Source organism: Crocodylus porosus, unplaced genomic scaffold (genome assembly GCF_001723895.1).
Source record: "Crocodylus porosus isolate Cpor-Errol unplaced genomic scaffold, CroPor_comp1, whole genome shotgun sequence".
NCBI classification, from domain to species: domain Eukaryota; kingdom Metazoa; phylum Chordata; order Crocodylia; family Crocodylidae; genus Crocodylus; species Crocodylus porosus.
This window is the reverse complement of record NW_017728921.1, coordinates 14,275,880-14,297,536: the sequence shown is the minus strand read 5'-3', so window position 1 is coordinate 14,297,536 and position 21,657 is coordinate 14,275,880. Positions and strand designations below refer to the sequence as shown.

General features: G+C 40.3%; 1 protein-coding gene across 1 annotated transcript in view; it reads left to right on the top strand.

The window, feature by feature from the left end:
- The window catches only part of LOC109312774 (septin-2), a 66,177-nt gene that overhangs the window by 28,732 nt on the left and 15,788 nt on the right, over positions 1-21,657 (top strand). Inside the window, exons 6-12 of the mRNA XM_019539052.1 lie at positions 2,994-3,128; positions 3,603-3,720; positions 9,722-9,823; positions 10,734-10,879; positions 12,933-13,016; positions 14,078-14,135; positions 21,366-21,459. Coding sequence (XP_019394597.1) covers positions 2,994-3,128; positions 3,603-3,720; positions 9,722-9,823; positions 10,734-10,879; positions 12,933-13,016; positions 14,078-14,135; positions 21,366-21,434 — 712 coding nt within the window. The 3' untranslated portion in view covers positions 21,435-21,459. The remainder of the gene's footprint in view (positions 1-2,993; positions 3,129-3,602; positions 3,721-9,721; positions 9,824-10,733; positions 10,880-12,932; positions 13,017-14,077; positions 14,136-21,365; positions 21,460-21,657) is intronic.

The following is a 21,657-nucleotide window of genomic DNA, read 5'->3' as shown; positions in this document are numbered from 1 at the left end:
GGCGTGGGACTGAGGGGTGTGGCTCTTGCTGTAATATGCACCCTGGGGGGGTTGGGGGGCTGTGCTGGGCTCTTCCTGGCAGGGGGGGGCGCATGCCCCCAGATCTGTGTGTGAGGCAAGAGCAGGTGGCACTGGGCTCTTCCTGGTGCTAAGGGTGGGCAGCAGTGCTGGGAGGGGGGGCTGCTGCCACCCCAAAACTTGCTGTAGCTCCCCCCAACCTGCCCTTCCAGCGCCACTGCCGAGTGCTGGGAAGAGCCTGGTACTGTCGCTGGCCCCAGCCTTCAGCGGCAGCTTACTTTCACTCCATGTGCAGATCTGGGGGCACATGCCCCCCAGGAAGAGCACGTTACAGCCCCCCAGCCCGTAGCCTTCCAGGGGTATGTGTAGCAGCAAGAGCTGTGCTCTCCTGTCCCATACCCTGCACCCACTGACGGTTCCCTCCACTGCTTCCTGCTGCAGCCCTGGGCCTCCGCTTCTCCTCATTCACCCCAGCCCCTGCTGCAGCGGCCCCAGGAGCAGCTGATGCCAGCTGCCTGCGGTTGCTGGACTGCACTGTGCCCTGAGCCCCTGGGGCTCCTCTTGTCCCTGCTCACCCCAGCTCCTGCTGCAGCAGACCTGGGAGTAGCCAGCACCACCTGCCTGCAGCATGGCACGACAGCCCAGGAGCTGGAGTGAGTGCGAAGCCTTGGGAGGTTTGGGGCACGGTGCAGCCCAGCAGCTCCTGCTTGCAGGGGGGCACCTATGCCAGTCGCATGAGAGTGAATTTACTTTTGCGTATAACAAATTTTGATTATAAAAAGGGTTGTTGCGTAAGAGCAAACTTGCATATACAGAACCTGCATAAGTTGAGGGAAACCTGTATTCATGTCTCTTCAGTCTCATTACCTTTCATCATAAATAAGCTGTCTAGAGATCAACAAGAACATAAAATTTATTAGGAAGGCAAGGATTTCTTAGGGTGATATCTTTTATATTGGCCCAACTGTGTAGCTGGGATAGAGTTAGACAAGCTTTCCAGTGCAAGACATTCTTCAGCAGGTCTGATCACAACAAGTTAGGTACAGAATAATAAAGAAAAGTTATCAGAGGGGGTGAAAGAAATTCCCAGGGGTAGTAGAAAAATAAGTAGCAGAAGAAAAGCAGCTGGTTTTAGTGGGAGATCAAGTGGGCCTATCAAAAGGGAGGTGGGTCATTCTTTCCTTTCATGTGTGAAAAGAATTCAGGAGTCAGGTAAAATATAGCATGCTATAAATATCCGTTTAGTCCTTTCTTCCTACTGTCTAGCCTTTTTTCAACATATCAACATATGTGCTGCAGCTGCTGCTTTTTTAAACAAGTTTTGCCAAGACAACAAAGTTTTGCAAGAACTTTTCAAACTTATTTTAAAGACATTTTTCTGCTTTCCAGTGTCTTTATGATCATAAGGCTTATAATTGTCATGATACTAAAGATGCACCAAGCAGACATTCAAGTTAATTCAGTTATTAATACTCTTTGATATGAAGGAAGTATAGTTTTGCAGGTGGATGCTCTTTGAATATACCAGCTTCTTCTGTGTCATCCAAAGTCCTTGTATTTAAAAAAAAAAAAAAAAAAAAAAAAATTGATAGGCTATTCTTCTGCTTTCACTTAAGTAAAATACTTAAATTCCTAAGGTAAAAAATAATAAGAAATGTCTGTAATGCATGCAAGAAATGCCTGTTGCATGGCAGGTTAAATGGATCCGTATGAAACTAAAAAGCATAAACTTTCCTCAATTCCATTTCCATGTGTGTAAAAACATGATGGAGCGGGGAGAGAGGAAACTCCCTTAATGGGAAATCTGTCCTTGGGATTCTGACTCAGGTCCTAATATCAGATGGCGTTATGATGATATTTCCAGACCTAAGGCTAGACATCATCTTCCGACTTCATACCTGGATATTTGTTACAATCTTTTTAATGCTGTTCCTGTTTAAGACAAACACCCAGATGACTCTCATACTTCTGTAGCACTGGCTTTGGTTATAGGGAAATTGAAAAGAGCACCACTGTGGTGGTATTGTAATCTTTATCTCAGCAGAAAAAAAGGTAATGGTACGTGTTTTTTGTTTTGTTTTGTTTTTTAAGATGAGCATATAGCGCACGAATATCTGCCTACTCTTGCGTATATATTCTGTAGGTTCCCTTGCCTTTTTCTCCTCCTTCATTATTTACATTGTAAATACTCTAGAGCAGGAAAGAGTCTTGTTTTGTGAGACCTCTACTAACCTTTGGGGTGCCAGAAAAACCAATCTTTTTGGTATTTAAAAAACCCCAACCCTTTCATTTTCTCTTTTTAGTAACCAGTGTATGTGTGTATCAGTGCTTGCCTGCAACATAACTTTATATTTCATCACTTCCTTTCAGTGCGTATGTGCAACTGCTGTGTACTAAGTACAATGATTTTTCTTTGCCAACAAAAGAAGATTCTGTATGTAGCAAAAAATAGCTTAATAAATCACTTGATGTTTTAGGACATGGCTTTCAAAATATATTTAGACTGTATTCAGATAGACTAAAATATCAGAATTTTTGTAGGTAACCCTGGTTTTGAGGTCAGAGTTGTCAAACTGTAAATCAAGAGGATATCCTGGATATGTCATTTGTCAGCTGGTTTAAGAAAAAACAAAGATCTCGAACCCTATGTTCCTGTCTTTGTGTCGTCTTGCCATTGAGTTTGTTTCTCTGAACTTGCAGTTGAACTTTTTACCCAATAAAAGTTAATTTAAAGTTGTGCCAGACACAATTGGACATTATGGGGGAGACTGCATATTGCACCCTGTTCAGTTTTTATCTTTATTTTAATTGTTCTTATTGTCAGTGGCAGATAGACTATTTGGAAACTGAATTTTCTTTGTGAAAAATGTAATCGGATCATATGTTCCTTCTTTTCTTTTTTTCCTTTTTTATCAGAAATTATTAAATAGAAAAAACCCCCAACATATTTAAAATGCCTCTGTTTCATCTCACAGCTTCAAAACAATCATCCAGTATATTGACAATCAATTTGAAAGATACCTTCATGATGAAAGTGGTTTGAACAGGCGCCACATCATAGACAACAGAGTCCACTGCTGTTTTTACTTCATATCTCCTTTTGGACATGGGTAAGAACGTCGATTTGTATTTTACAGTGTTTTATCTGAAGCATGAGTTTGGTAACTTCCTTGAATTGGAGACTAACCTTCATTTTGATGGGGTTACTTCCCTAAATTGTCAGTCTGCCAACACAATTAAAAAAGTCTTTGGGATTAATAACTGCCTTTTTCTTTGTCCTCATTCCAGTAGGATTTTTATATTGTTATAAAAGAGTAGATATTAAATTGTTTATTGCCCAGCAGCACAAAAAATAGTAGAATGTAGATGAAAGCTTGATTACAATTCAGCTCTTAAATGAGCAACCCAATAAAGGAGTGCTCCAAGTAATTTAATTTTATTGCACAGAGTATTTACACGGTAGTCCTTAATTCAGGGTATCTTTCTTTATTGTTAGTGCAGTAAACACTGATGTGTGCCACTAACCTGTCTGTTTAATTCAATAGTACCTTAGATTTAGTGTAATTGTGCTTTTCTGTTTGTAGGCTGAAGCCTTTAGATGTCGAGTTCATGAAAGCTCTTCATGGAAAGGTCAACATTGTACCTGTGATTGCCAAGGCTGACACTCTGACGCTGAAGGAGAGAGAGAGACTGAAGAGAAGAGTAAGTTTAATGTTCAGGCATCAGACAAGTGGCTCAGCACAGCTCTCATGCCAAATAAAAATAAAATTAAGGCTAAAAGTAGATAAACACGCTTAGCCAAGATGTACAGTATTTCTAATGTACGCCCAGGTCCTCTGTGCATATAAATTAGGAAAATCCGATGAAAAATCCATGGTGCTTCATCAAATTACACCAGCAGAAGATCTTCCCCTCTCCTTTAAAAATGGCTGGGTTGGTACAAGTCACAGTTCGGGGAACAGTTGAATTTTCATGAGTTCCTGGTCTTGAATTGGAGCTGCAAGATTATTATTCCACAAAAGACTTTGGTTAAATCTTCATAGTTTCTAGGGTTGGAAGGTACCTGAGCAGATCATCAAGTCCAACCCCCTGACATGGCAGGAAAGAGTACTGGGCTCAAACGACCCCAGCAAGGTGTTCGTCTAGCCTCCTCTTAAAGACCCCCAGAATAGAAGCCAGCACCACTTTGCTTGGAAGTTGGTTCTAGATCCTAGCCACCCTGACCATGAAGTAGCGCCTCCTGATGTCTAGTCTGAATCTACCCTCTGCCAGCTTGTGACCGTTATTCCTAGTTGCTTCTGGTAGTGCTCGGGGGGGGACTGGGACTCTCCCAATGCCTGCTGGTCCCCTCTGACTAGTTTGTAACAGGCCACTAGATCCCCCTCAGCCTTCTCTTGTGGAGGCTGAACAGGTTCAGGTCCCGTAGCCTCTCCTCATAGGGTCTGCCCTGCTGTCCCCGGATCATACGAGTGGCCTCCTCTGGACCCTCTCCATGTTGTCCACATCCCTCTTGAAGTGCGGCGCCCAGAACTGGATGCAGTATTCCAGCTGCGGCCTGACCAGTGCCGCGTAGAGGGGGAGGATCACCTCCTTGGACCTGCTCGAGATGCATCTGTGGATGCATGACAAGGTGCGGTTGGTCTTCCTGACTGCCGGCCCATGTTCATCTTGGCATCAGTTATGACTCCAAGTTCCTTTTCTGCCTAGCCTGTAGGTATGGTGCGGTTCTTCCTCCCCAGGTGCAGCACCTTGCACTTGTCAGTGTTGAATCCCATCCTAGTCTCGTCCGCCCGCCCCTGTAACCTGTCTAGGTCCAATTGTAGCCTATTCCTCCCTTCTAGCCTGCTCACATCCCCCCACATCTTAGTGTCATCAGCAAATGTGAACAGGGTGCTTTTTACCCCCTCGTCCAAGTCGCTGATGAAGATGTTGAACAGCGCGGGCCCGAGGACCGAGCCCTGGGGTACCCCACTGCCCACATCCCTCCAGGTCGAATAAGACCCATTCACCACCACTCTCTGGGTGCGGCCCTCCAGCCAGTTGGCGACCCATCTGACTGTGGGTGTCGACACCACAGTCCCCCAGTTTCTTAATGAGAACGGGGTGAGAGACAGTGTTGAAGGCCTTCCGAAAGTCCAGGAAGACGATGTCCACTGCTACCCCTGCGTCTAAGGATTTGGTGTCCTGGTCGTAGAAGGCCACCAGGTTGGTCTGACAGGACCTGCCTCTAATGAATCGGTGTTGGTTGCCCCTACGTGTGATCTCCCCCACTGGCCCCTTGTGGGCATGCGCCAGAATAATTGTCTCAAAAAGCTTACCCAGGATTGAGGTAAGACTAACTGGCCTGTAGTTCCCCGGGTCCTCCTTCCTCCCTTTTTTGAAGGTGGGAACCACAATGGCCCTCTTCCAGTCCTCTGGCACCACAACAGAGCACCACGAGTGCTCGTACAGCCGTGCCAGGGGTCCTGCAATGACCTCAGCCAATTCCCTCAGCACTCGGGGGTGGAGATCGTCCGGAGCAGCTGATTTAAATACATCCAGTCCCTCCAGACGTTCCCTGACTAGATCCTCCCTGACCCTTGGCCTAGGTGCTCCTCCCCTGGGGTCTAAGGGGGGTCCTGTGGGGGGACTGATCTGGTCCCTGCTCAGGATAATGGAGGCAAAAAAGTCGTTAAATAGGTTAGCTTGCTTTTTGGTCATTTTCATGACACTGTTTAGTTTTAACTCCTCAAAAGCCATCCAATGTATCCTGGAACAAAGTGCCTTTAAAAGCAATCCTTATAAATCATGCCTTGGAACACACTGCCTAGTAGTATTCTTACAGCTCATACATTTTGTTGTAATTAATAGTCATGTATACACATTTTTGTAAAAGTGTATACTCCCAGGGCATCTGTTTTTAGATTGGAAAGATCCCTAAAATACGCAAAAAGCTTAAGGAATAGAGACAATCAAGAATTTCTTTGTTCTCTGCTTTTTATAGTGGTATGTCATTTTAACAAACAAATCTTACGGAACAAGTTTGATTTGTGCAGAAGTATACTACATTATTAAATGCATGTGTTGCCTCACCATAGAAACATAAGTTGGCATCTGTACTTTTGCCTGGGTGGGAGTGGTTAAGAAACAAGTAAACATTTCGGTCTTAATTATTTTTGGCCTTTGGGAAGAGGTCAGCACAAATGGTTTAACTTGCTAAAATGTATAATGTAGTTCCAAACCTTTGAAAGTCTAGCTACTGTATATTGTTCTAACTCAAAACATCTCAGTTACAAAATCTCTAATCAGGAATAAGAATCAAAATCTGCCTGTGCTGGCAGGGCTTGAAGTTTTTATATTTTTTTAGATGTTTCTGCCACTTGGCGATCAATCTAAGGTAGAATGTTTTTGTTTTGCTTTTTGGATTAAGCAGAAAGATCAGTTGCGGTACATGTGAAGGAAACCCGGCTTGGAGTAATTCCTGTTTTGTCTTGGTGGAATTCAAAGTTATTTTTTAAAACTCCTGAGTGGGAAGGACTGCAAGGCAGTTTCACAAGCTGTGCCATGCAAAGCTTCTGAGGAAACTTGCTCAGAAGAATGACTTCATGAAAAGGGAACTAATATTTTGCTTTTTTTTAAAATTTCCCATGGGAAGCCTAATCTTTAGGAACACAAAACCCTCTGAGGCCAATAAAATTGAGATTTGGAGAAGAAAAATGCTGCTTCATTGTTAAGACCATAAAATACAGTTTGTTTTTATTGCAATTCTTTTTCCTTTCAGGAAAGCACTAAGCTTAACAGCTGTAATATATTATTCTTGCACCCCTTGTTGTTGGCTTTCCCGTTATTGTTTCAGTTGCATTTTTATCTTTAAGATCTCAGTCAGGTTAAATGTTCTTTCTTGCTCCGTGCATCCACTTCAGAGGCACACACACTGCAGCCTTGCCTCACCTGTGCCAGCTGTGCATGTCCCTCTCTTGTGGTGACAGCATAAATTCCAATAAGGCGTTGTCTTCCATTCAGCAAAATATTACCAACTTGTACAGACTTAAGTGTCTTTGGGATAGAATCAGTTACCTAGTGTTAAATATTTTGCTTTGGTTTAGATGGGGCTAATTTTTTGTCCTGTTGAAATCTTAGCTACTATAGTATTGTGGATTTGAATGTTGAAAAATTATTTTTAAAACAGAAGCTTACTTAAAATCCTCTTATCTAATAAAAATAAATTTAATAAGCTTGAAAGGTACCAATATGCAAGCCTTTAAACATCCATATTTTTTAAATATCTGGGCTGTAGCTTATTTGGCATTTTTTTTTATTAAAATTGAAAAATTGAGAGTCTAGGGATCTCCCTGTAAGCCTGCTGGAGTTTCTGTGGCTTCAGATGCAGTGTAGTGTACCTGGGAAAACAGATGTTTACACTACAGGGGCAGAGAGCTCCTCGGAGACTTCTAAAATATTCATGAATCTCTTTGCCCCCATATTAACAAATGGTCTAGGAGTTGCTTAAGCATTAGTTAGATGGTTGTTAACCAAAGTGATTTTTCCTCTAGTAGGATTTACTGGCTACTGTTATAACCGGAATCAAGGAAACCCCATGTTACTACAGACTATAGTAAGTTATCTTGTTCAGTAGTTGGATCTGCATTATCCAACTTAGTACTTGTTAGCTGCAGTCATACCGGTGCTCAAAATGCTATAAGTATTTTATGCACAGACTTGAACATTTTTACTGCTGTCATAAGAAGCCTGCTTTTGTTATATTGGAGATATCGGAGCTCTGTCTGTGTAGGGCTTAAGCCACTGCAGTTGCTCTGCTGTTTGAGACGGGCACTAGCATTGCTAGTGTATGTTCAGCCGAAGTGCCATCAGCTACAATTCTTGAATTATCCTGAGCATCCCCAATATAATGGAGCGCTGATTTTTCCCCAGGATATTCTTACTAGTTTTTTCTGTGAGACTCAGTCCAGTCACTTTTTATTTTTACCTAAACAAAATCTTATCAGTGTTGTGGAGGGGAATTCATTTTCTTTGGGTGATGATGGAAATTTCTCTTTTGTTTTGTAGGGAAAATTAAATAGTACCACCTTTTGAAACTGCCAGAGGTCTTAGAGTTAAGCTAGCTACTTACCCCTGCAGTGATTTTTCATTAGGGAAAGAATGTATACAGAAGTCCAGATTAGTTTTTATGTTAATCCCAGATATTAGTTACAATAAAGAGAATTGTGTGCAGACATTTTTCTCTTGTAGAGGATTTTGAATAATATCTCTTTTTTAAATGGGACCTTGGTTACAGTTGTAGAGTAGGTTACATAAAACTTGAACTAAGCCTTTGTTTTTTGCATAAATAATATATAAAATTCATAAACAAAGGCACACTTCTGACTGCTGGCTTTTTTTTTGATATTGTAATTAAATCTCTTCTCAAAAGCTATAGCTTTTCCGTGTTTTCACCACTTGTGTCTCTTCATGAGCTCTTTACCCCTGCCTTTATCTAGTCTTAAAAGTTCCAGCCATGGTAATGATATACTTGGTATATAACTTAAATTATTTTTAGCTCCTGCCTGTTGCTTTTATACTTTTGTTCTTTGTCTTTCAAGTCCATGTCTGTTTTTGACTGCAAGTGCTGTGTCTTGCTTTTAATCTATGTAAAGTACTGTGTGCTGCATAACTGTCTAGTTAGTAGTGAGATTAACATCCGTAACAAGTGAGATGTTGCATCTTCACTGGTAATATACACCAAGTGCATGTTATATAGTCTTTGAGTTCCTTGAGTAAAGGGCTGGTAATAGTAGAATGGTACCTCTTAAAAATTTGACTTCAGTGAACTGCTACCATCTAAAGTACTAGATGTGGAATAATAAGGCTACTTAATTAAGTTTAAATGTGAGCTAGCTGCTTCACATTATCTAGGTACCAGTGTGATACATAGTGCAGTAAGACGATCATGTTGTGTGCTTTGACATTCTAAGCATTGTTCTTAAGTAATGAGAGCAAAGATGGAGAGCCATCATTCATTTTTAATCACTTGTTAATTAGCAGCCCCTGCCTTTTTCAATTGTTAATAGTTTAGGGGAAATTAGTTTCACAAAAGTTTGCAGCTTTTTAACGTGCCTTTCAGTGAGTATGTCTCCTAGGTTCTCTTTTGGTCAGTTTATACAAATTAACAAAGCCTGACAATGCTTTCAAGATATAACTTTGTTGGATAAGTAATTGAACTCCTACAAAGTTTATGGGAGGTCTCCTCAAGGCATATTAGGACATCATCATTATTTTCCACTTTAATTTTAGTCATCTGTATCTCAAATCATACAGTTTTGTAAAGCAACACTTTTTTTTTTCTTTTGAGCTGTGCTTCCTAGGATATTTATGGACTGAACGTTCAAGTAGCTTCCATTGCTGCTTAGAAATAGGAAAATACTGATTTAAAGCAGGGGTAAAGGCAGGTTCCAAGTGAAGCTGAAGAATTTTAGATATTCTGTAGGTAATACACATAACCAAAAGGTAAGCACATTTAATTTATGTTAATAACTTCCTCTATTGCTTTGTCAAGCTCCTTAGAGTAGGAAGCATACTGGAAATTTTCTCACTGCAGGGTAAAGGGTAAAGAGGATTTGGATGGCAGACCTGTTTAAGAGATTCATTTACTTAAAAGCTATTGTAGGTCTATAGCCAAATAAGAACCATCATTGTTGTCCTTCTCCTTCCTCAAAAAAACCTTCAGGTTTTGGATGAGATTTCTGAGCATGGCATTAGGATTTACCAGCTGCCAGATGCAGACTCTGATGAAGATGAGGAGTTCAAAGAGCAGACCAGGGTTCTGAAGGTGAGCTTGTTTGTTTGTTTTGTTTTTTAATGAAAGAATTATCACTTTGTTGTAACGACTTTTTATAAAGCTACATTATTCTTGCAGCTGTTGTGTTCAATCACAATTTATTTGGGAAATATTTAAGGTTATCACTGGGTTATTTAAGGTAAGCATGAAGCATTATATTACCTGTTTCCAGGTGTACTTGGTAGGACACTTTGATTTGGTTTTGCACATGCTTTCTGAAACCAGTTTCAAATTGTGATGTCCAGTTGTGCTAGGTTGACTCTTAAAAGTAATCAGATGTCTGTTAGGAGCTGCAGTTAGTTATTTTTCTTCTCTTTCTGAGTTAATCTGTGTTTGAAATGAGATCAGAGAAGAGAGAGGTAAAGAACTATTATGTATTGGGCCACTTCATTACTCATCTGGTTCAGGGAGAGGGAAGATGTTTTCAATTTAACTCGGTCACTCCTGCTCATGCTCTAATACATCTATACTGCAGACTCTTGATAACATACCTTAAATTGTGTGCATCTGTAGCCATCACTATTATCAGCATCTAAAATACATCTTCCTCTTTTTGTTTAGGACTGTGGCCTGTCATCTGAAATATAAACTGTGCTTGAACACAAGCAAAAAGCTTCTAAACCCCTCTTCCCCGCCAAAAAAACCCACCATAACAAGAAATGAAAGCACTAATTTGTCTGTCTTTTTCAGGTGTTAAGATAACTGATTACAATAAGATTACAAGTATTAATATTAGGAAGCTTCTGTGTACAGATTAAAAATTACACTTTTCATTTCTGGAAAGGGTTTTTTAGTCCAGTTGATCTGAGAATTTTTTTTTTCCCTTCTGTTTTCTACTGAAATGTGTTCTAGATTATAACACTACAGAAATAAATTACTTTTGTTCTGTTGTCTTACCTAGGCTAGCATTCCCTTTGCTGTTATTGGGTCCAACCAACTGATTGAGGTGAAAGGGAAAAAAATCAGAGGTCGTCTATACCCTTGGGGAGTGGTTGAAGTTGAGAATCCAGAGCACAATGACTTCCTTAAATTGCGTACAATGCTAGTGTGAGTAAAAGCAAGTGCTGAATCTTTGATGAGAAGACTTTGCTTTTTTGAAAAATACCTCACTTTTGTACCTTTCCGGCCAAGTGTCCTTATTTCATTTGTGGATGTTTTTGTTTCTGTGTACAGAACACATCTTTCTAGCCGTATTGATTTTACTTTCTGGAGTTTTTTGGTTCTTAGCAAGTGAAGTGATGTACAGTGAAAGCTTTGCTGTCTGGCATGAGTGGGATAAGGAGGGTGCCAGTCATCTAAAAATTCTGGTTATTGGAATTAATGCAGTGATGCGGGGTGGTAGATGGCAGTGGCAACTGCCACTGTGTACAAACTGCCTTTCCTCCCGTGGCCCTGCTCAAGAAATACTTTATGTGCATGCCAGATAATAGAGTATTCTGGGTAATAAAATGGCAGTTATCACAGCTTTTATTGTACAAATATACAGCTTGTATATTTAACTACATAGTGATTTTTTTCTGATGAATCGCATGTGGTGGTGATTTTGGAAGATATGCTTTATGTCAACCTGAATATATTAATAACCTTCTTGCTTGCACCTAAGTAAGCTACTAGTAAAATAAATGAGTATAAAGAAACAGTTTTTACAGGTCTAGAAGACTTGTAATATACTGTAGAGTTTATGATGACTGAAGCCATCATTGTTTCCATTTTGCCTCATACCTAGCTGTCCAGTTCAGGCCTGTTTTAAGATGTTCCTAAGCACTTCAGTATCCTCAGAGATTCCTTGGAATACTTTTGGAGCCACTCTCTGCTTCCATGCGCATGCACACCTGAAAGCTTTATGCATGTTTTTATGTGCTGTACACATGTACAAATTTATCTTTACATGTTCATAGATAGTTAGGGGGTGGAAGGGACCTCACAAGATGATTGGGTCCAGTCCCCCTGCACAAGGCAGGAAAGACAACCGGGGTCAGGTGTCCCCAGTGAGGTGACCATCCAGTCTCCTCTTGAAGATATCCAGGGTAGGTGATTGCACCATCTTGGGTGGGAGTTTATTCCACAGTCCTGGACACCCTGACTGTGAAGATGTTTTTCCTAGAGTTGAGCCTAAAGTGGTCTTCCAGGAGTTTGTGGCCATTGCTCGTAGTTTTCCCCAAGGATACCCTGGTGAACAGTTGTTCACCAAGCCCTTGATGTATTCCCCTGATGTAGTGCTAAGCTGTCACCAAGTGCCCTCTTAACCTTTTAATTTTTTTTAGGCTGAAGAGGCCCAGGTCTCTCAGCCTCTTCTCGTATGGTTTGCCTTGCAAGTCTCTGATCATATGGGTGGCTGATTGTGATTGTTGTGCAACAAGTAAGTAGAGGGATTTTTAATGAGTAGAATTGCAGCAGCGAGGCTTGAAGGAATTTGTTCTGTTGGTTTACACTTCTAAAGTGCTCTAAAACAGAAGTTAAGATAGATTAGTTCTTACCTACTGATAATGTAGAAAGAGCCACTTAAGTGCAATAAACCTGATTTATTAATATACACTGTATGAATAATTTGGCGGTGAGACACATTTTTTAAAGTGAACATGTTTATGGTAACTTTGTTACTGGAAACTTAATTTCATTATAGATTTCTGGCATTTTAACAAGACTCTCTTAGACAGAGATCACCCTCTGCTGGTCACCCTTGATGTGCGTCCCTCTACGAATTGAAAGGTTTTTCATATCAGAAGGCTGTGGCACTGGGGAAGGAGATCCCCTTTGAGCACTTAGCTCATGACATTGCTTTTGATTACCAAGCATAATGGAAAGGCAAACATGACTACAATTTGAAGACTGCTGCAAACATCTCCTCTGAAGTTGAGAATAACAATACATAGCAATACAGCAGAATCAAGTTGGCTTTGAAGATCATTTTCAAGAAGGGAGGGGTGGACTTGTTGCCACTGTTCAGATAAACGTTATGTCCTTCAGCCAAATAATTTGTTACTGCTTACAGATTGAGTCCTAAGTATACACAGCACTTGTGTTCTAGAAACAGTGCATTTAAACAGGTGATTGTGCCTTTGGAAGACATGTAAAACATGAACCAATTTCCCTATTGTAGAACGCACATGCAGGACCTGCAGGAAGTGACCCAGGATTTGCACTATGAGAATTTCCGTTCGGAGAGACTAAAACGCACTGGCAAGTGAGTATGAGCTCCTTGGAGCTGTGCTTCTGTTTATCCTTTTGCACATGTGCTGTGGGGTGGATTGTCTTTCCCTGAAGTTCTTTCCTGGCTCCTTTCTTCTGAAGTGCACCATCAAAGTCTTTATCTAGAAATGGTTTTAATAGGCATTATTTCAGATGGAAGAGTAAGTAGGTAATACCATGTACAGATTGCTGTCTTGTTGGGTCCTGTTTTCATATCCTCTCCTTCATCCTTCCCTCATGAATTTAGAAGTTTAAAATACATGAAGTAGCAGGGAAATTGCAAATGTTATATTTTTCTCTAATAGCAGACTGAGAAAAATACTCAGTTGCTCAAAGTTTATTATTTTAACTGAGGCTTAGCCTCAGGGGATTAGGGTCAAAGCTACTTCTCTTCTTAGTGCGAGGCTGGCACTTTTATTTTGATTTGACTTTGTCTTGTTCGGTGACTGGGTATTCAGACATACCTAGCTAGTTTGGACAGGCTCCGTGTATTTGGTTTTTGTTCCAAACTGCTGGTGTTACATTGGCATTCTATAATTAGACCTACTGTCCTCATTCACCATGCATTTTTGTGCCCTTGCCAGGCTTAGTTTCTTGTGTGAGGAACGCATCTGCTAATGTCGCATCCTTCCTGATGGCAGCTTGTGTCTTTCCCCACTCAACGTTAAAATGTTTAATAGTCACAGAAATATTTTAAGTTTCAAGGAGAGCAGAAATAACCCTCACAGCAACTAGTTGATAAACTTGTTCTGTGTCTGTGTGGTAGAAGGTGGAAATTTTTCAATTTACAGTAAATGACAGAATAAGACCTGAGATGCTTCCTGCACTTTTGTGTGAAACTAGAGAAGAAAAATGAGAAGATAAGTGACAAAAACTTGCACTACAGAGTATTATATATTGTTTGCTATAGTTTTTTAAATCAGTATGTCTTCCTCCAGTGTGAGAGAACACTCATTTTTCTTCTGTCTATATTGTCAAAAGTATGAGATTTGAATCTAGTCTGAGACTGTGCCGTCTGTTTCCTTACACCATTCAATATGTATTTATGCCTGGTAGGCCTGTTGAAGAAGAAGTTGTAGACAAAGACAGGATCCTCCAACAGAAGGAAGCTGAGGTAAGGCAACATTCTGACACGCTTTTTTTCTTTTGCTTTGTTACAAAACTTAAATTTAAACAAGTGTGGTATTCAATTTTTGGGTGATCCAAGTAGCTCTTATAATGAAGTCTCATATTGAATTGTTTCCTGTGCTATAAGAGAAGGTTGTATTAAAGTAGAGATTCCTGTGTTCAAGAGACCATGAAAAATCCCTTGACAGAAGTGTTTTGGTTGTCTTCTGAATAATTTCCATGTTTTATTTTCCCAGCTTTGATTTCTATGTTCTAGTCCACTTGACTATCTTAGGTAACAGGTTGTCTAAAGTTTTAGTTTTGGAGAACAGGGACTTAAGTCTTGTATGCAGTTAGTTGTCTGTACAAACTTAATTGTATTTTGTGCGTACAGTGTTTACATTTACTTGGTTTATGTATATATTTATTAGAATTGTATGCTGCTCTTCCCAACAAAGACTCAAAGCAGCTTAGAATAAGAGAACAATGTAACTTCTAAAATAGGTTATAGACCCATATTTTGCACCTTGGTGCTAATTCTCTTTAAATATATGGCATGTACTTTTTTGCTGGAACATTCAGACCTGCTTACATGTCTTAGATTGGTTATTCCTTTCAAGCAACACCTCGTGAAAGGTAGGTCAAAGGTAAAACTGCTTCTTTGATGTAATTGAGCAATACTGTATGTTTCATTATGCTATCGCAGCATATGTGATTCAGTATAAACACCCTGAGAATGAGCTTGTCCTTACACTTCTTTGCATAGTGTAGAAGCACATTATTGTATCTTAAATCTTTAAATTATTCTTGAAGTAATTGGTAAAGTGCAAAAATCATTTAATAGTGCAGAGACTGTGACTTGCCTGATTTATCTTAGCACAGCAGGATGAGTTCGTGTCCTGTTGTCTGTCTGTCCAATCTCTTAATTTTTCCATGAGCACTAACTCTTGCTCCCCCCACCATCCCACACACACACATGCACTTTAAGCTTATTGCGGATAGATTTATTTTTCCATTTTTTTTTTTGTATTTGTCATGTTAGAAAATGACAAATGCAACATCAGTAGTTCTTGGCTTGGTATCAAACTGATGTTTGTTAGATCAGATATTTCCAGCATGCAGATGTAGCACTAACTCAAAACTTTGTTTAATTCTACATGCTGTTGGAACCATGTTTAGCTTGAAGCTCTACAGTATGTATACACAGTATGCTACATCATTGATCGTTAGTCTTTTTACCCCCTCTTTTACCTTAACACAGCTTATCTCTAGGTCACAGTTAATGAATGGAGGAAGGGCATGATTAAAAGGTGGCAGAGCTTAAACTGGCCCTAACAGTCTTATGAAAGAAAGCATCTCTATGTGATAGTATTTCAGGTGTACTATAAGAGGAACCTTACATTATTATCTCCTGAATTCCCTCTCTTCTTCTAGCACATGTAATAAAAATGGTCAGCTCCTGCTAACTGCCTTGTTGGCACACTTTTGTTTGAAAAAGTCCTCACTGTTTTACTATGGGAGATGAGATGGCAGTATTTCTTTTACTGTAACTCTTATGGTGCTAAAAACAGCACTGCAAGCTTGTGTTCTGGCAACATTAGCACTCACGCTGATGGAACTGTGTGGTGGTGCTGAAATACTCAGAGTATTGTACCCACAAATTGGAAATCAGTAAAGGCACTGTATTCAGACTGAAAAACAACAGAGCAGCATCACTTGCTGCTTTGAAAAGTTTCAGAAGCATTATTTGGAAACTTTTTGTTGTTGTTACATGGACTATTCTGATAGCAGAGACAGACAGAGAGATGCTTAGTGATTAGTATTTCTCCTTGTTTTAAATATAAAATGTGAATATATACAGATGTAAATATATGTGGTCAGAGCGATCAAGACTTAAACTTCTTGAGGGACAATGTCTGTATGTTCCCTGTGGGACTAGCCAACCCTAAACAACTGCTGTTAAAGTTCAGAAGATTAAGCTGAAACTTGAAAAAAACATAGATTTAGACTTTCAATGTCTGCTGTCTTTTAAGAGATTGAGAGGCTTTTTTGAGTTATTTTTGGATAAGCTGGCATGGAATCTCTTCATCTCCAAGGCAATCTGTAAGGTATAGGTTGGGGAGGAAAGAGGCGCAGAGGAAATGGGCTTACATTCTTTGGCCTTTGCTGAGAAAACAAACATCCATTTCCCCTTGTGCCTTGCATTCCCATCGGTAACGGTGCTTGAAGTTCTAGTACAGTTTTGTGAGGTTTACATAACCTCAAAGGGAATGAAAGTTTGGCTTGGCGCCAAGGCCATCATTATCAAGGCATCGCTTCTGCTAAATAATGATTCTTTATTATATCAAAGGACGTGGCCCTCGGCCAGGTGGAATCATTAATCTCTAACATGGATTCTTCAACCAAATTACATGTCAAAAATGGTCTTGTGGAGATTTAATTTGGCCTTTCTACAGATAGTGGGGTGAATTTTTTTTTTCTGTTGATCTGCAAGTATAACACAGCCTGGTTTTATGAATCAGAGGAGTGGAAAAAAGAAAGTAGTGGTCATTTATACTCTTGTAAATCTATTGCAGTGTAGGTTATTGTGATGTTTTGCTATAAACAGTCCCAGTAATTTGTCTAGTAAAAACATATCCTCTTGCATCAAACTTGTTTGTAAGGACATTTTTTCTCATTGAAAAGCTAAAAGAATAAAACTTAAAATCTGAGGCACTTAAGTGGGACTGTTAGGCTGTGAAGTCACTATGGCATCAGGGTACGTGGGTTCTAACCCCAGTTCCACAACTATGTCCCTTTCCTCTGCTTCAGTTTCTCCATGTATCAAAAGGCAGACAGCACTTTTTGCAAATGCTTTCCTGGACTTTAGGAGGAAAGGTGCTATGCAGGTGTGTAAACTAATTGCCTCCAAATTGTGCTAGTCAGTGGCAAACCAAGCAGCCTGTGATGAAGGTGCATACCTGGACATTATTCTCTAGGCAGTGGGTCTTGTCTCACTTGTGTTTGTCTCCCTTGCAGTAAATAGGGAACCAGGTAATAGTTGAAGTGTGAGGAATAAACCACAAGGGGGCAGTGTCCTCTGTTTACTTGTCATTTATTAAGTATCTTAGATAACCCTGTACTGGATATTTAAATATAGTAGAATTAGTTTTTATTGCATGTGTTTGGGGAGATACTTAGTTGAAACTGTAGCTAAATAAAGTACTCCTGTGAAAAGGCAAGCATGACTGCTGTTAAGAATGGAAGGGCATCAAACTGATGAAAAAATCTTTAGAGCGTGATAAATTTTTCTTAGAAAATCGAGGGGGAGGGAGAAAAACAATCGTCAGTGGCAGTCTGGTGGAGACTAGAAAGGTATATATTTTGCCTCCTTTAAAGTTGCTTTTTGAAACCATGTAACATACAGATACAATGTTCTAGTAGTTGTTTCAAAAGAGAAATACTTGCTCATAAAGTACTGTCACTGAGCATAATGATTTGTAAGATATAGTGTTTATAATGCCACCGCGTCTTGTAAGTGCTGGCATTTCTCTTGATGGAAGTGTCTTTTTTTTTTTTTTTTTCAATATAATAATTTTGAGTAGACTGTTTTTCTTGGCCTTAATTAACTGGATTAGTTATAACCTCTGGTATTGAAGGTATTTTTAACAAATACAGCAAGTTTCGTGGGAATGTCCTGATATTACTGGAGAGTCCAGTGCTCCAAGTTCTGTTTCTTTGTCTTGTCATCTTTGTGCAGTCTCCTCCTAATCTGAATTTTATTATGAAGGAGAATCTGGATATTTCTGTCCATTGTTCCGTTTAATTGAAAAAAATGAATCTTTCATTTTCCAGTTAAGACATTAGGTTCTTATCCTTTTCCATCTATGGGGTTGTTGCCTAAGCATTACTCAACCTGTTTGAGCACGACTTTTACAATGTGCAGTACTGCTGGTTCTGTGTTCTGGCCAAAGCCTACAACCCTGTAGGTTATAATTAGCTATATAATGCTGAGTTGTATCGCTGAGGTTTTTTGCAATGGCAGGATGCACAAGAAGGGTGCTGACTTCTTCTTTCTTTGATATCCTTGGTATTGCATGGTTCCTTTTTAATTGTATTCTTTTTTCTCCTGCAAAATGTCTGTTTCTTTAGCTTAATAATGGAAGTAAAATTCAGTCCTGGTGTGAGTAGCTTTCTCACCATTAAGATGTGTAGATTTTACCCTTGGGTAATTTTTGCTTTTGGACTTTTGCTTTGTCAGAATTTTTGCGAATTGCATTTCAGGAGATTCTCCTGCTTTTTGTTCCTGGTTTATATCAGCCCACTCGGGTCCGCTGTTATAACAGCCTCCCTTCTCAGGGGATAAATGTGAATTCCTTGCGGAGCATGTTCATACTGCTCCTGCATCAGCAAGAGGATTTGCTTCTGAGCTAAGTTAGATCCAAGTATGCTGCTCCCATGATGCTTGTAGCCCCTGCCAACCTAAGGAACAAGAGACTGTGGATGTATATGAAATATGAGCTTGAGTCTCTTGTGTGGTCTCTCCATAGCTCTGCTTCAAGGAGTAGAAAGAGTGTGCGTGTTTGTCTTTATATGCAGTTTGGCTGGTCTCTGACATTCTTTTTGTGAGGAGGAAAGGGATAAGTCACTTGCTGCTCTAACTTGCAGGAGTGATTCTTTCATTCTTTCCTCGTTTATAAGGATGAATATCAGGCATCACTTCTCTGCATGCAGTCTAGGTCAGCTCATTCTCCCTGAATCATCTTTTCTATCGTTACAAAATCAGTGGATTGAAATGATTTTGTTGGCTTCCATACATATAATGCCACCTCTTCCAGCAATGATGATTTATTTGAAAGGGTGTGCTAAATACAGTCCCTTGTATGCTCAGTGATTGGGGTTGGGTGGGGGAGAGGGAATAACTGATTGTATGCAATGAAACAAATAAGTCAGTCTGATTAGGTCTGTTGTGTACCCTGGGTTCAGAAAAGGAGTTTTGGGGTGTCTCTACACGTACATTTGATGCAGGAGCAGTTTACCTGTGAGTAAACACTTCTAGGAAGGCATCTATATATTCAGAGAAGCAGAAGCAGATTTGTTGCTAATGGCAGCAAATTGCTCCCGCTTTCTAGAGTCCCACAGTAGGCCCCTGCTATGACCAGGGGGAGCTCTAGGTTCCCCCTAGGTCAGGGATGGGCAATTATTTTGGGCAGAGGGCTGCATGACAGGCTGCCCAGGGCAGATTAATATTAATTTTCTAAATTTTTTAGGGGCCTTGTGTCCTGGATAGAATGGTCTGGTGGGCCAAATCTGGCCCTTGGGCTGCATTTTTGCCCACCCCTGCCCTAGGTGCTTGCCCAGGGGCTGGCAGGGAGCACAGCAGGGGCAATGTTCCTCTGCCTCAGCAGCAGGGAGTTCCTGTCCCCAGCTCCCCAACTGGGGGCAGGGGACTTGGAGAGAGCTGCAGGGGAGCTACCAGCCCCCTGCCCCAATTTCCCTGGTGGGGCAGCCAGCTAGCTGTCCAGGGAGGGGTTGGGACCTACCCCACCCATGCAGCTCTTTCCAGGCCCTGTGTCCTGATCACCCAATTGGGGCATGGAGCTGGGACATGCCCCTGGCCAGGACAGTTCCTAGCCTCTGCTCTTTGATTGTGGGGTGGAAGCACAGCTAACTGTGTGGGTAGCTTAATGAGCATTGCATGCCAAGAAAGATCCTGTTGTTAATATTAACAGGGTTTCAGATGCTTGCCATTAGTTGATTTCTGCAACTAAATAATGTATGGGGAAAATACCTCATGCATAGCGTTTGCACTACTGTACTTCCTTTGTGAACATAAGCACCCTATATCAAGTTGGGTAAGCAAGATCCCTCTCTTGGGGAAACTGAGGCAGAAAACCCCAACCTCACCATTTGTCTTTGTTTTTTTTTGTTTTTGTTTTTTAAACTGTGCCAACAGTTAAATAGAGAAGCTTATTAAAATTTGGAGAGAGAGGAAAGCAAGTCTTACTAAGTACTCACACTTTCAACGTTAAATGCTGCATGTTTTCTTGGAAATAACCACAGTTTAAGACATGGACACATCAGTGTCTTACCACATGAGAAAACAAGCTAGTGATTATATTACGCTACACGATATATTTTTTTGAGAGTTACATTAATTTTAGATTCATGGTAATACGAAATGAAAAGGAAATAAGTCACTGAGGTGGATTTTCAAATAATGTCACGTCATCCTCCATCTCTCACAAATGCTCAAGTATCATGACACACACAATCATATAAGTTACACACAGAAATTAAGCACACATTTGCACATGTAGTTTGTACTCTAACAATTCTGAAAAATTAAGCCTTCTACTATTTGCCTGCAAGTTGTACATAAATTTGTTGTAAATTTTAAACCACAGAGCCTATAAACCAAACAAATTAAGTTTTTGTGCAGCAGTTACTCGTTGCTATGGCAGCAGGGCCCTGTTATTCCATTAAATAATGGCAATAATTATATGGCAATGTCAGATACTATTTTAATTTTAGAATATTAGTTGGAGAATATTGTTGCTTTTAGTCTTTGGGGGTGAAAAAACCCTCCAAGTTATATTCTAATCATCTCTCCTACCCAAGAATTAGGCTTACTTTTCTTCCTTACCACTTTGTTTTTAGCTTCAGAACCATACACGTAGCCCAGCAAATAGGGCACAGGACTAAGGAGTCAGGAGATAAATTCCATTTTCGTCACTGATGAGTCACTTAACATTTAGGGATGTTTCTTCCATTTTGCAGAATTGCCTGGTTAGTAAAACCAGGCAACAGGCTCAAGATTGTTTAGGCCATACCACCACGAGTGAATGGCAATTGTAGTAACAAATAAAGCTGCTTCACCTTATTTACCTACACAAACACAAAGGCCAACTTACAGGTCTATAAATATGACTTCAAAAGATCTGGGTTTTTACCACTGAACTCTCACAGTCAGGATTCTCATGTGGCATATTTGCTTGACAGTTGAGTCGTACATGATCTTGATGTAGCACTTCATGCCAAGAAGATTTCAGACTGGACCACGCGTTTAAGAAAGATGTGTTATAGTTAAATTCCATATTGTTAAATGCAGGGTGGTAAAGATACAAGACCTGTCTTCTGCCAAGGGAGAATAAGATTCACAACTTCCTGTATACTGAGTACTTGCCCTTGGATGCAAGAGAAATGAGCATTAGTTGTCCAAAATCAGAATGCAACATGTCATTTTTTCCCTTTACAGTTGCGTCGCATGCAGGAGATGATTGCACAGATGCAAGCCCAGATGAGGATGAAGCCAGGTGATGAGTGAGATGCCAAACATCTGGCTACACAAGGTACAGTTTTTTTCATGTGCGTGTGACGTATGTCATGCTTCAGTAATAGAAAGTGGAATCTTTTGTCATTTCTTCACAATGATGTTAATAAACATTGGTGTTGGGGGCTTAAGAAGTTTTAGAAACACTAAGATCAGTGATGAGCTAAGTAGATAGAGATTCTGGGGGTATTTTTCTGCTGGTCGCTGGAGATCTTCA